Here is a 15,350-nt window from a genome sequence, read left to right on the forward strand (position 1 = left end):
ATAGGACGTTGTGTGAGAGGGACCTAATTGAGGCTACATGGGACGTTGGGTGGGATGCGACTTCATTGAGGCTATATGGGACGTTGTGTGAGAGGGACCAAATTGAGGCTACATGGGACGTTGGGTGGGATGCGACTTCATTGAGGCTACATGGGACGTTGTGTGAGAGGGACCAAATTGAGGCTATATGGGACGTTATGTGAGAGGGAACTAATTGAGGCTAGATGGGACGTGGTGTTAGAGGGACCTAATTGAGGCTATATGGGACAATGTGTGAGAGGGAACTAATTGAGGCTATATGGGACGTTGTGTTAGAGGGACCTAATTGAGGCTATATGGGACAATGTGTGAGAGGGACCTAATTGAGGCTATATGGGACGTTGTGTGAGAGGGACCTTATTGAGGCTACATGGGACGTTGGGTGGGATGCGACTTCATTGAGGCTACATGGGACGTTATGTGAGAGGGACCTAATTGAGGCTATATGGGACGTTGTGTGAGAGGGGCCTAATTGAGGCTATATGGGACGTTGTGTGAGAGGGACCTAATTGAGGCTATATGGGACGCTGTGTGAGAGGGACCTAATTGAGGCTATATGGGACGTTGTGTGAGAGGGACCTAATTGAGGCTACATGGGACGTTGTGTGAGAGGGACTTAATTGAGGCTATATGGGACGTTGTGTGAGAGGGACTTAATTGAGGCTATATGGGACGTTGTGTGAGAGAGACCTGATTGAGGCTATATGGGACGTTGTGTGAGAGGGACCTAATTGAGGCTATATGGGACGTTGTGTGAGAGGGACTTAATTGAGGCTATATAGGACGTTGTGTGAGAGGGACTTAATTGAGGCTATATGGGACGTTGTGTGAGAGAGACCTGATTGAGGCTATATGGGACATTGTGTGAGAGGGACCTAATTGAGGCTATATGGGACGTTGTGTGAGAGGGACCTAATTGAGGCTACATTGGACGTTGTGTGAGAGGGACCTAATTGAGGCTATATGGGACGCTGTGTGAGGGGGACCTAATTGAGGCTATATGGGACGTTGTGTGAGAGGGACCTAATTGAGGCTATATGGGACGTTGTGTGAGAGGGACTTAATTGAGGCTATATGGGACATTGTGTGAGAGGGACCTAATTGAGGCTATATGGGACGTTGTGTGAGAGGGACCTAATTGAGGCTATATGGGACGCTGTGTGAGAGGGACCTAATTGAGGCTACAAGGGACGTTGGGTGGGATGCGACTTCATTGAGGCTACATGGGACGTTGTGTGAGAGGGACTTAATTGAGGCTACATGGGACGTTGTGTAAGAGGGACCTAATTGAGGCTATATGGGACGTTGGGTGGGATGCGACTTCATTGAGGCTACATGGGACGTTGTGTGAGAGGGACCTAATTGAGGCTACATTGGACGTTGGGTGGGATGCGACTTCATTGAGGCTACATGGGACGTTGTGTGAGAGGGAACTAATTGAGGCTATATGGGACGTTGTGTGAGAGGGACCTAGTTGAGGCTATATGGGACGTTGTGTGAGAGGGACTTAATTGAGGCTATATGGGACGTTGTGTGAGAGGGACCTAATTGAGGCTATATGGGACGCTGTGTGAGAGAGACCTAATTGAGGCTATATAGGACGTTGTGTGAGAGGGACCTAATTGAGGCTATATAGGACGTTGTGTGAGAGGGACTTAATTGAGGCTATATAGGACGTTGTGTGAGAGGGACTTAATTGAGGCTATATGGGACGTTGTGTGAGAGAGACCTGATTGAGGCTATATGGGACATTGTGTGAGAGGGACCTAATTGAGGCTATATGGGACATTGTGTGAGAGGGACCTAATTGAGGCTACATTGGACGTTGTGTGAGAGGGACCTAATTGAGGCTATATGGGACGCTGTGTGAGGGGGACCTAATTGAGGCAATATGGGACGTTGTGTGAGAGGGACCTAATTGAGGCTATATGGGACGCTGTGTAAGAGGGACCTAATTGAGGCTATATGGGACGTTGTGTGGGAGGGACTTAATTGAGGCTATATGGGACATTGTGTGAGAGGGACCTAATTGAGGCTATATGGGACGTTGTGTGAGAGGGACCTAATTGAGGCTATATGGGACGCTGTGTGAGGGGGACCTTATTGAGGCTACATTGGACGTTGTGTGAGAGGGACCTAGTTGAGGCTATATGGGACGCTGTGTGAGAGGGACCTAATTGAGGCTATATGGGACGCTGTGTGAGAGGGACCTAATTGAGGCTATATGGGACGCTGTGTGAGAGGGACCTAATTGAGGCTACATGGGACGCTGTGTGAGAGGGACCTAATTGAGGCTACATGGGACAATGTGTGAGAGGGACCTAATTGAGGCTACATGGGACGTTGTGTGAGAGGGACCTAATTGAGGCTTTATGGGACGTTGTGTGAGAGGGACCTAATTGAGGCTATATAGGACGTTATGTGAGAGGGACCTAATTGAGGCTATATGGGACGCTGTGTGAGAGAGACCTAATTGAGGCTATATAGGACGTTGTGTGAGAGGGACCTAATTGAGGCTATATGGGACGTTGGGTGGGATGCGACTTCATTGAGGCTATATGGGACGTTGTGTGAGAGGGACCAAATTGAGGCTATATGGGACGTTGTGTGAGAGGGACCTAATTGAGGCTATATGGGACGTTGTGTGAGAGGGACCTAATTGAGGCTACATGGGACGTTGGGTGGGATGCGACTTCATTGAGGCTACATGGGACGTTGTGTGAGAGGGACCAAATTGAGGCTATATGGGACGTTATGTGAGAGGGAACTAATTGAGGCTATATGGGACGTTGTGTTAGAGGGACCTAATTGAGGCTATATGGGACAATGTGTGAGAGGGACCTAATTGAGGCTATATGGGACGTTGTGTGAGAGGGACCTTATTGAGGCTACATGGGACGTTGGGTGGGATGCGACTTCATTGAGGCTACATGGGACGTTATGTGAGAGGGACCTAATTGAGGCTATATGGGACGTTGTGTGAGAGGGGCCTAATTGAGGCTATATGGGACGTTGTGTGAGAGGGACCTAATTGAGGCTATATGGGACGCTGTGTGAGAGGGACTTAATTGAGGCTATATGGGACGTTGTGTGAGAGGGACCTAATTGAGGCTACATGGGACGTTGTGTGAGAGGGACTTAATTGAGGCTATATGGGACGTTGTGTGAGAGGGACTTAATTGAGGCTATATGGGACGCTGTGTGAGAGGGACCTAATTGAGGCTATATGGGACGTTGTGTGAGAGGGACCTAATTGAGGCTATATGGGACGTTGTGTGAGAGGGACCTAATTGAGGCTATATGGGACGTTGTGTGAGAGGGACTTAATTGAGGCTATATGGGACGTTGTGTGAGAGGGACTTAATTGAGGCTATATGGGACGTTGTGTGAGAGAGACCTGATTGAGGCTATATGGGACGTTGTGTGAGAGGGACCTAATTGAGGCTATATGGGACGTTGTGTGAGAGGGACTTAATTGAGGCTATATAGGACGTTGTGTGAGAGGGACTTAATTGAGGCTATATGGGACGTTGTGTGAGAGAGACCTGATTGAGGCTATATGGGACATTGTGTGAGAGGGACCTAATTGAGGCTATATGGGACGTTGTGTGAGAGGGACCTAATTGAGGCTACATTGGACGTTGTGTGAGAGGGACCTAATTGAGGCTATATGGGACGCTGTGTGAGGGGGACCTAATTGAGGCTATATGGGACGTTGTGTGAGAGGGACCTAATTGAGGCTATATGGGACGTTGTGTGAGAGGGACTTAATTGAGGCTATATGGGACATTGTGTGAGAGGGACCTAATTGAGGCTATATGGGACGTTGTGTGAGAGGGACCTAATTGAGGCTATATGGGACGCTGTGTGAGAGGGACCTAATTGAGGCTACAAGGGACGTTGGGTGGGATGCGACTTCATTGAGGCTACATGGGACGTTGTGTGAGAGGGACTTAATTGAGGCTACATGGGACGTTGTGTAAGAGGGACCTAATTGAGGCTATATGGGACGTTGGGTGGGATGCGACTTCATTGAGGCTACATGGGACGTTGTGTGAGAGGGACCTAATTGAGGCTACATTGGACGTTGGGTGGGATGCGACTTCATTGAGGCTACATGGGACGTTGTGTGAGAGGGAACTAATTGAGGCTATATGGGACGTTGTGTGAGAGGGACCTAGTTGAGGCTATATGGGACGTTGTGTGAGAGGGACTTAATTGAGGCTATATGGGACGTTGTGTGAGAGGGACCTAATTGAGGCTATATGGGACGCTGTGTGAGAGAGACCTAATTGAGGCTATATAGGACGTTGTGTGAGAGGGACCTAATTGAGGCTACATGGGACGTTGTGTGAGAGGGACCTAGTTGAGGCTATATGGGACGTTGTGTGAGAGGGACCTAATTGAGGCTATATGGGACGTTGTGTGAGAGGGACCTAATTGAGGCTATATGGGACGCTGTGTGAGAGGGACCTAATTGAGGCTATATAGGACGTTGTGTGAGAGGGACCTAATTGAGGCTACATGGGACGTTGGGTGGGATGCGACTTCATTGAGGCTACATGGGACAATGTGTGAGAGGGACCTAATTGAGGCTACATGGGACGTTGTGTGAGAGGGACCTAATTGAGGCTACATGGGACAATGTGTGAGAGGGACCTAATTGAGGCTATATAGGACGTTGTGTGAGAGGGACCTAATTGAGGCTATATGGGACGCCGTGTGAGAGAGACCTAATTGAGGCTATATGGGACGTTGTGTGGGATGCGACTTCATTGAGGCTACATGGGACGTTGTGTGAGAGGGACCTAATTGAGGCTATATGGGACGTTGTGTGAGAGGGACCTAATTGAGGCTACATGGGACGTTGGGTGGGATGCGACTTCATTGAGGCTATATGGGACGTTATGTGAGAGGGAACTAATTGTGGCTATATGGGACGTTGTGTTAGAGGGACCTAATTGAGGCTCTATGGGACAATGTGTGAGAGGGACCTAATTGAGGCTATATGGGACGTTGTGTGAGAGGGACCTAATTGAGGCTACATGGGACGTTGGGTGGGATGCGACTTCATTGAGGCTATATGGGACGTTGTGTGAGAGGGACCTAATTGAGGCTACATGGGACGTTGTGTGAGAGGGACCTAATTGAGGCTATATGGGACGTTGTGTGAGAGGGGCCTAATTGAGGCTATATGGGACGTTGTGTGAGAGGGACCTAATTGAGGCTATATAGGACGTTGTGTGAGAGGGACCTAATTGAGGCTATATGGGACGCTGTGTGAGAGGGACCTAATTGAGGCTATATGGGACGCTGTGTGAGAGGGACCTAATTGAGGCTATATGGGACGCTGTGTGAGAGGGACTTAATTGAGGCTATATGGGACGCTTTAGGAAAGGCGACATCTTTGAGACTAAATGGGACGTCACGTCTGGGCCATAATTTAGCGCACACGTGTTTTATGTGTTCTACTGGGATATTAAGGTCCTTTTTCTTTTACTTGGCCTACGTGTTTTCTTATAAAAAAGTTGGGTTGATGGTCGAAATGAAATTGAAAATAAAATTGCAAAAACAGGTCGGGTGACATAAAAAATGAAATGAACGAAACGTCGTTTCGGAGTGTTTCTTTGAACGACAAGTCAAAGTGTTATTTCCCATCCAATATCGATCTACTTTGAAGAGTTTTTATAGTACTAAAATTCGTTAACAGACTCGATGGGAGAAATACGATTTCTTCTTAAAATTTTAATTTCACTTTCCTGGTGAAATTTTGAACCGGCAGACCCGTAAACCAAGTAATAAAAAAAACGTTTTAAGAGAAGTGAAGGCTGTTAGGAGGAGAATTTACCATTACCATGGCAACTCGAATTAACCATGTAGTTATAATACTGATGTGATGTCAATCTGAAGACATTGGTGAGATGAAATATCCATCACTTATCAAGTACTCCCACGTTGCAGAGAGATATAACCCATAGCAAAATTGATTCACAAGATTCAGCCACACCCTTATGAATATCCATATTCGTGGCGTTTTAATGTCATACACGTGTAGTTCCTTTAATGCCTCTGCAAGTAACTTTCCCTGAACGTCAATGATGAACTACAAAAGATGCCCTGATGAGGCGAATAACCGAGAAAAACTGTTCATGTAACGATCTACAAATACTTCGTATTTGTTATGGAGGTAAGAATATTCGAAATTGTAGTGAGTGAGTGAGTGAGTATGGTTTTACGCCGCTTTTAGCAATATTCCAGCAATATCACGGCGGGGGACACCAGAAATGGGCTTCACACATTGTACCTATGTCGGGAATCGAACCCGGGTCTTCGGCGTGACCAGCGAACGCTTTAACCACAAAGCTACCCGACCGCCCCTCGAAATTGTATGTTATCACATTTCAAATTCGTAATGCATTATACATAACCTTACCTACACATTATTTAAAATATAATACAATGATGCCAATATAACGAAATTCACAACCCACCCGTTTCTGTAGTTCCTGCTTCTGAATGAGTCTGGTAAAGTCTCTATCTCTGACTATCTTCATCATCTCCTGGGCTGCTTGTTTCTGTGAGTACAGCACCTCGCTCCGCACGACGCGATGAAGCCTCTGCAATGTCAGTACATCATTATAGATCATACAAACGATCTGCATGTGATTCTCTACAATGTATAGCATATTTACCCATCTTACATCATATGGGCCCAAACCCAGCGTCACATAGAATCAGATTTGCCTATCATACACACATGGGACCGTATGCCCATTTGCCATAAGGGGAGTGAGTGAGTGAGTGAGTGAGTTGGGTTTAACGCCGCTTTTAACAGTATTCCGGTTATATCGCGGCGTGTCAGCTTGATGTGTGAGGAAAGCCCGAAGTGATGCAGGTCTCAGACGTTTACCACTTCGGTGAAACCCACGAGCACGGGTATGGAGCTGACAAACCTAGAAACATAATCGGGGCGAACCGGGATTCGAACCCACAATCATAGGTTTCTGGCGTGCCCAAGGGACGCAACTCTGCATACACACATGGGACCGTGTGCCCCTCTGCCATAAGGGGAAACATGCCTGTTAAAAATCAATACGGGACCAACACCATGACGATCTGGGGTAGAATTGGTCGTCAGCAACCAATGCCTCTCGTAAGAGGCGACTAACGGAATCCGGTTGTCAGGCTTGCCGACTTGGTTTGTGCATGTCATTGATTCCTAATTCCGTGAATCGATGCTCATGATGTCAACCACTGGGTTGTCTGGTCCAAACTCGATTCTTTACAGACCGCCGTCAAAAAACTGAAATATTACTGAGTGCGGTGTTAAACAATAAACAAAACTAACTCGACAACTAACATGATTTTGGACCACATTGGTATTGAGTCTTATCAAACTCGCTCAATTTCCATCATATTTCATCGTATCCTACTTACCTACCTTAGGCAACACATACACTTGTATATTCCTATACCTATATATTCCTCCCACCACCACCTCACATAATACAACATGTGAAAAGCCGTAGAAACACATCTGTCGATACACAGATCTATTGGAGTTATTACAAGTGAAACTTGAACAATTTCGAACCATTGACCAAATCAGCAACCGATGATGGAAATAATATTCGTTTATCTTAAGTCACGCAATGATGAAGGACACGAGCTGCTATTCATCAAGTTGGTGGCATGAAGGAAACGCATCATAGCGCCAACAATATTACGTTCTTATTCTTAAGAACCAGACATGAATATTACGAAACGGAACACGACTATCGTTCCTCAAGTGCATTAAACGAGCGTGATGCTCTGTTTAAAACATGTTCCAGTATTGTAATGGCCATTTCATGCGGAGAGTCAATAAGCGTTACTCCTCTGTGTGTATTTCACTACAGTGTTGGGATCTCCCTATCTACTTGGTGAAATACATTACGTCATTGTGCATCTACCCTTCTCTCTCACTGGAGATAATCTGGATGTAAAACAGGCCCTAATGGTTGATGCTTCCCACTTTGGCATTTTGGAATTGAGACATCAGCGGATTGAACATCAATGAGCTGGAAATTAACCACCAGTTTCATCACATCAACAACTTAAGCTTCATATACAATAACGTTTCACGATGTCCCCTGATACAGTGTGAGCAGGGGTAATATATAATCCATATGTTCAATGTGCAGTGCTATCTGCAACGAACATAAATATTCTCTAAAGCAACTTTTAATGTACATGGTTTACTAATACCATGTCCAGTGTCTTCTGATAAGAAGTGTCATCGTGATATCGTTAGTCTGTCTCACAATCCCTGAACCATAGTACTTCCCCCTTCCGACCAGTCCTTACTGTATGTAAAAGATATAAATGAAGCAAGTCTAGATTTTCACAAGTTGTCCATCTCACTGGGTCTCCTTTTCATTTTAAATGGAGTTGTTTGTTTCCATCAAAATAATATATTTTCAGAGACTAAGTCTAAGTTAGTGTATGATATCGTGTTCAGCATGTTCTGTCCTCTGTCCCCTGAAACTTTTTCGCTCAATTTTGTAAAAGTTTAATGTCCTCTGATATTATGTTTATTGTTCTGTAAAACCATGTTCATTGACAACATTTGACAACTGTCCTCTGATACAGTGTTTAATGTTTAAGCCCTCTGGTACATGCATACTGTTCAATATTTCCATAAGGGAAGATTAATCTTGTGTAATAACTATCCCATATATGCACATGGGTAGCCACATGACGTCACAGTGCTTCGAGCTGCCTTAAGTGAAGTTTCTCTGTAGGGTTGACATTTCACACGGTTTTTTTCTGCAGTTTCTCTTTTAAAATGTCAACGAGTAATACGTAGAATAAGCTACTGGAAACTAGGGATTACGGAGTATCTGTCTCTTGTGAATGAAAGCTGTAATTCCTGATTGGTTATTTCTCCAAGGGGCAGACAATTTGACATTAATGGATGTGGGGGTGGGGAGAGTCTTTTTTCATCATTTTTAGTGGCTGAGATATTTTCATTCATGATATAAAGCTGAGATTTTCTTATGTCAAGTTTTAAATTCAACCTTTGGAAAGAATGTTCACATTTTCTCAGTGTTCACTAAAACATAAAAAACTGTACAGATGTCGCATTTTTATAATTATAATATAATATAATATAATGTTTTTTCAAAACACCATTTGAAGCAAAACCCAGTGTGAAGTAAGGAGTTTTGCCTGTTCCCGAATGACAGACGCATGGTTACCAGACGCATGGTCTGATTCAGGTAGACTGGGCGGAAAAAAGACAGACCTAGGACTGGCAGACCTCCTGTCACCACCACCCAGGCAAACGCTAAGTACGTATCCTCCATCTGAGGAATCATGTTATCACGGTGACGTCATCGGCTGCGGGTCATCCTGTCAGTCGCTGGACAGTGTCCAGAAGACTGCGTCGGTACAACATCAGAGCTTACGGAGCACTACGAGACGTAACGCTGACACCGGAACACCAACATCGACGGGCTGGAACACTGCGACCCTGGAAGAACAGGAACTGGCAAAGAATCATGTTCACGAAAGAGAGCAGATTCCAGTTTTTCATAGGAGAGGAAGAGTTTGTGTCAACCGCCGACGAGGTGGACGAATGTCACGTTGTTGCGTTCAAAATTTCGAACTGTTAGGAAGTGGCGGCATTATGGTTTGGGATGCATCTGTAGCCCATTCATGTAGACATCTGAAGCCAAGTCAAGACAGATCGGCTGATTTTGAAAGGAATCGTCACTGGACAGCGTTACATCCAATCTATCTACCCTGTTGTACTGCCGTTCTTGTAAAAGAATCCGGACCTTGTTTCATCACGATAACACAACTCTCCAAACAATGTCTTGCTTTGGCCAGCAGAAACGCCAGACTTATCACCTGAAGAACACCCGTGGGATCACCTTGATCGTCAAACTAGACCACGACCATCTTGCACGGATCAGTTAGCACAGGCCCGCCATGACGAATGACGTCGAATACCATTTCTTGTGATCAAGCTTCTCAAATCTTCTGCCCATCGTCGAATTGGGGTGTGCATTGACGCCCGTGATGGGGCATACATGATGTTGGCTGACAAGTGTGACATTCTGATGGATTAAACGGGGTTTCATGTGCTGATTTGATGTTGCTCAATTTTCTGACCTCATCCTCCAAACTGTGGACATGATACCTCGATCTTTGTCCTCATTCAAAGCATAACTTGAAATGACGTTGAACATTGGTTCTCTTCTGTTTTCAGGAACTAACAATGTTGGTCGGTAACGTTTTCTTTTGCTCGTCAATTTAGGTTATTGCAATAAAGATACTTAATGGGCATTTCACATCACAGTCATCGACTCTTTCAGTGATATCACAGCGGGACATGTGGAGTCAATAACCTTGTCTAAACACAATGACTAGCATGCTATGGCCTCTTGAAATAGCAGATTTGAAATGATTATTCAAAGCTACAGGCAGACAGTCTCTCATGCTCAGTCTCACATGGCTTTGCTCACGACATACTCTGTATGGATCGGGATGACCAAATTAGAGAACGATTGTTAATTATATTGTTTCATCGAGTTTATTTGAAACTATTACATATATGACAGTGGTTGAACGAACCGACTCAGATCACTTGCCTATTGTCTGTCACTTCAAAGGCCTTACTCCTTGTTCTTTTCAACAAAATAATAATGTGGACGCTGCATCTGCCTCATTAGACTTCCTCCTGAGCAAGTTTTTTCCTACGACCTCCATCTCTATAATACATTAAGTGGAGAAATGTTTAAGGCGTTTGCAGTCATTTTGGAGGATAACCTTAACGCAGCAGTTACTAAGCTCACTGACATTGTGATATGTTGTGCTACAAGTGGTAGCGCTATTTGTTCTTGGTTCAGTAAATGTCGTGTGTCTCAGCCAGCCTCCTTTGACAGCTAGTGTCAGAATATGAAATCTAGAAAGTATTTATGTCTCATCAACATCAGAAATCATACGTGTGATTTCAACTTGCACAAATATATTTTGTCAAAATGAGAATTTAAACAGATTTGAGAACGTAAGAAAAAAAGGTATGACATAAATGTTTAAAAAAATAAAGTTAGCAGCGCATTATTGAGATTGTGACACGTTTGGGAAAATACTTAAGGAGTCGTTACGTAAAAAATCACCAGACAGTTCTATAACTCCTAATGTATGGCTTCCCTATTTTCAGAATTTATTGAATCCGATGTGCTTGACGGCAAAAACAGAATTTGATCTATCAATATCTGATTTTTAGGATACTCCTATGTGTGATGAATGTACTGAACTTCCATGCACGGAAGAATTGTTATCTGGTGAGATCACAGAACAAGAAGTGAGAGAAGCATTGAAAAGCCTTAAAATGGTTCAGCGTCAGACGTTGATGGAGTCTCACCAGAATTTTACAAAATATCAGGATTTTTACTAATAACATATTTGTTGCTATTATTCAATAAAAATCTTGATACAGATATATTTCCCGACGCATGGCATATTAGAATGATAATGTCTTTATACAAATCAGGAAATGTCAATCAACCAAACAATTACAGAAGTATATCGGCTTTGAATGTCATGGGAAAACTATTTGCATTTACTGTTGAAAAACGACTTACTTACATTGCTCCAAATATTTATGTCAACCTAGAAGTCGTTTTTATTGCGACTTAGTTGATTTCCGCAAAGCTTTTGATTACGTTGATAGAAAAAAACTACTGTACCCATTGATCACTAAAGGATGTCGTGGAAAGCTGTCAATAGTTCTTAAAAATATGTATTTCTCAGTCAAAGCATGTATTAAAACTGACTCGGATATGACTCGGGTTTTACTACTTCAAGTGGTGTTCGTCAAGGTGCATCTTAAGCCCAGTCCTATTCATCTTTTTTATAAACGAACTTGTTTCTGAAAGTTACAAAGGATGTCATTATGGTGTGTTTGTGACACAATACCTTATCATAGATATTTTGCTATTGCTGTTCGCGGATGATGTTTCTCTGGTGTCCTACTATGTGGTAGGCTTGCAGAAACAGCTTAATGTATAGAAGACCTTTTGTATTAAGTGTGGTTTAAAAGTAAACCTTGAGAAAACCAATGTTATTGTTTATAGAAATGGTGGAATTGTATCGAAGCATGTAAATTGGATATATGGTGATAAACTTTTAAAAATTGATAGTGATTATAAGTATTTGGGACCATGGCATCCAAGGCATCTAAGGCAATGTTTCCTGTTTATAAATTCTTCAAGGAAAAGAATTATATATCATTTTCCACAGTAAATTCGACATTTGAGGGTAGAATTCTACCGATTTTGTTATATGGCAAATATGGTCGGAAATATGGAGCATTAAATATTTTGAATCCATTGAAAAAGTTCACACTTTGTATTTTAAGCAATTTTTATGCGTTGGTAAATATGCTTCAAATGAGGCAGTACTTGGTGAAACTGTAGCATATAAACCGTACATAGCCAGCTGCGTGTTGTTAAATATTGGATAAAATTATTGAAAATGGAAGATCACAGGTACCCACTCAATGTTACAAAATGCTAAAGCAATAAGATGGTGAAGGGAAAACGAATTGGGTGTCTGGTGTAAGAAGCATATTATTTCATACCAGATTTTCCTTTGTATGGATCTCACAAGATGCCGGTAATGAAAACTATTTTAAATACATTTAAACAAAAATTATTGCATATATTTCAGCAAAGCTGTCACCAACAAGTTCCCCCTTCACACTTTCTCAAGCATTATGCAAGTATCAAATCATTGTTACAACCAGAAAAATATTTGAGTATATTACAAGATACATCTCTATTGAGAGATATTTAGAATATGTCTATTATTTTAGATCTTAGAATATCCGACACCATGTTTTCTGTAGCATATTGTCTGAAACCATGTTTACTGTAGCATATTGCCTGGCACAATGTTTTCCGTAGCATATTGTCTGACACCATTTTTACTGTAGCATATTGTCTGACACTATTTTTACTGTAGCATATTGCCTGGCACAATGTTTACTGTAGCATATTGCCTGGCAAAATGTTTAACGTAGCATATTGTCTAGCACCTTATTTACTGTACCATTTTAGCTGACACAGTAATTACTGTAGCTTATTGTCCGACACCATGTTTATTGTAGCATTAAGTGTCACGCGATGTTTACTGTATCATATTGTCTTACACCATGTTTACTGTAGCATATTGCCTGGCACAATGTTTACTGTAGCATATTGCCTGGCACCATGTTTACTGTAGCATATTGTCTGGCACCATGTTTACTGTAGCATATTGACTGGCACCATGTTTACTGTAGCATATTGACTGGCACAATGTTTACTGTAGCATATTGACTGGCACAATGTTTACTGTAGCATATTGCCTTGCACAATATTTACTGTAGCATATTGACTGGCACAATGTTTACTGTAGCATATTGCCTGGCACAATGTTTAATGTAGCATATTGCCTGGCAAAATGTTTAACGTAGTAATTGTCTAGCACCTTATTTACTGTACCATTTTAGCTGACACAGTAATTACTGTAGCTTATTGTCCGACACCATGTTTACTGTAGCATTAAGTGTCACGCGATGTTTACTGTATCATATTGTCTGACACCATGTTTACTGTAGCATATTGCCTGGCACCATGTTTACTGTATCATATTGTCTGACACCATGTTTACTGTGGCATATTGTCTGACACAATGTTTACTGTGGCATATTGTCTGTAACCATGCTGGCTGTAACATTTTGCCTGGTACCATGTTTACTGTAATATTATGTCTGAACCACATTTACTGGAACGTTTTGTTGGACACTTAACAAATGTAACATAAACGCGTTCTCTGACACAATATTCGCCCAAAACCCTCCGAAACCTTTTCAACGTACGATGGCCACTGCCATCATTCAGAATAAATAACAACCTCTGACATCACGTTGTCTTGTCGCGTTTATCACCTTGACAGTATTGCTTGTTCACACAGCGCTGTGCAGAGCTTGTGTCTGACCGGACACCATACATTACCTCAGTTGTCTGTCTCAGACGGAATCAATGGCTGATCTGAAGAACAGTGTTTCAAAGGAAGAGTCTTTCATCTCTCAAAGCTATCCTCAACCTCAGATGCTCACTGAGGACATAGGTCAGATAAGCTTGTACTCAACACTGAAGCCAGTACTTATGTTTATGGACTGGCCATCATGTAAGATTTGTTCCCAGAACCTTTGACAGACAAAACTGTCTCTCGAGACGAGTAATGTAAGTAACGGGGGATTTAGTCTCACTAATAGACTCAATTGTCCTCAACAAAAGGAGTGAAGAAAATCTAATCAGTACGGCGCCATGTAACTCTCTCGGGTCGCATTCAGAAAGATAATCTTATTATGATCGCATCTCTAGGAATAGTAAACCTGTTGGCAAATTAAGCATAACATGTCCATGTTAACTAGAGTTTGACATAATGTTATATACGACCATACTGACAGCAATATGTATCTTCATTACAACCCCAATCTGATGGCAAATAACATTGATGTATGAGAAGATCCAACAAGGCAGTAAATCTGTCGGTAGGGGGCTCTGATTCCACCTCGTTTTGGGAATCTTGCACGTGCCAACAAAATCAGTGTGACAGTCGTCAGCGCTTTAATCAAGAAAGACACTCGGCGGTAAATGAACGAATACAAGTCGCGTTAGCAGCAAAAGAGATTCGCCAAAGACCGGTGCTATTGCTTGTAAAGTGGCTCCAGAATTGGACTGGATATCCGCCGAATCAATCTTGATTGTAATGGAGGGTTTGACCTTCCTTGTGCCACCTCCGGGCGCTGACTGAGTTCATTGTCTTAAGACGCCGAGTTCTGCCGTGTGAAGCACTCGCATAGAAACATGAGTCACGATAATTATATAACAATGAGGACCAGAGGGTACGCATACTCATTACTGTGTTCAGTTTGTCACAATAAACATGTACCTAATTCCCCAATTCACACATTTTGGTGTTCTTAAGAGTTATCTTTGTGTTTATATGTCTTTTCATTATTCCGTGTCCTGAATTGTGGTCAAGGGAGAATGAGTAAAATATGTATAGTTTTACCATAACATCGATCGCGTCTTAAACAAGTTCTCGATAGGCTTTTCTGTTTCAGTCTATTTATTCACCGTGAGTATGTGTGCTTTACGGGAGTAATAGATAACCGGCTAAAACACAGCCACTAATCAGGCTCACAACTCACTCTGACATAAAACAGCACTTTAGATACCAGTAATCAGATCAATTCCTTTCGTCAAATA

At 42.8% G+C, this 15,350-nt stretch overlaps 1 protein-coding gene across 1 annotated transcript in view; it reads right to left on the reverse strand.

The window, feature by feature from the left end:
• LOC124136204 (glutamate receptor ionotropic, NMDA 3A-like) overlaps positions 1-15,350 on the reverse strand; it is a 119,251-nt gene that overhangs the window by 10,908 nt on the left and 92,993 nt on the right. The window contains exon 7 of the mRNA XM_046502066.2: positions 6,531-6,656. Coding sequence (XP_046358022.2) covers positions 6,531-6,656 — 126 coding nt within the window. The remainder of the gene's footprint in view (positions 1-6,530; positions 6,657-15,350) is intronic.

Source organism: Haliotis rufescens, unplaced genomic scaffold (assembly GCF_023055435.1).
Source record: "Haliotis rufescens isolate VD_foot unplaced genomic scaffold, xgHalRufe1.0.p SCAF_2, whole genome shotgun sequence".
NCBI classification, from domain to species: Eukaryota; Metazoa; Mollusca; class Gastropoda; order Lepetellida; family Haliotidae; genus Haliotis; species Haliotis rufescens.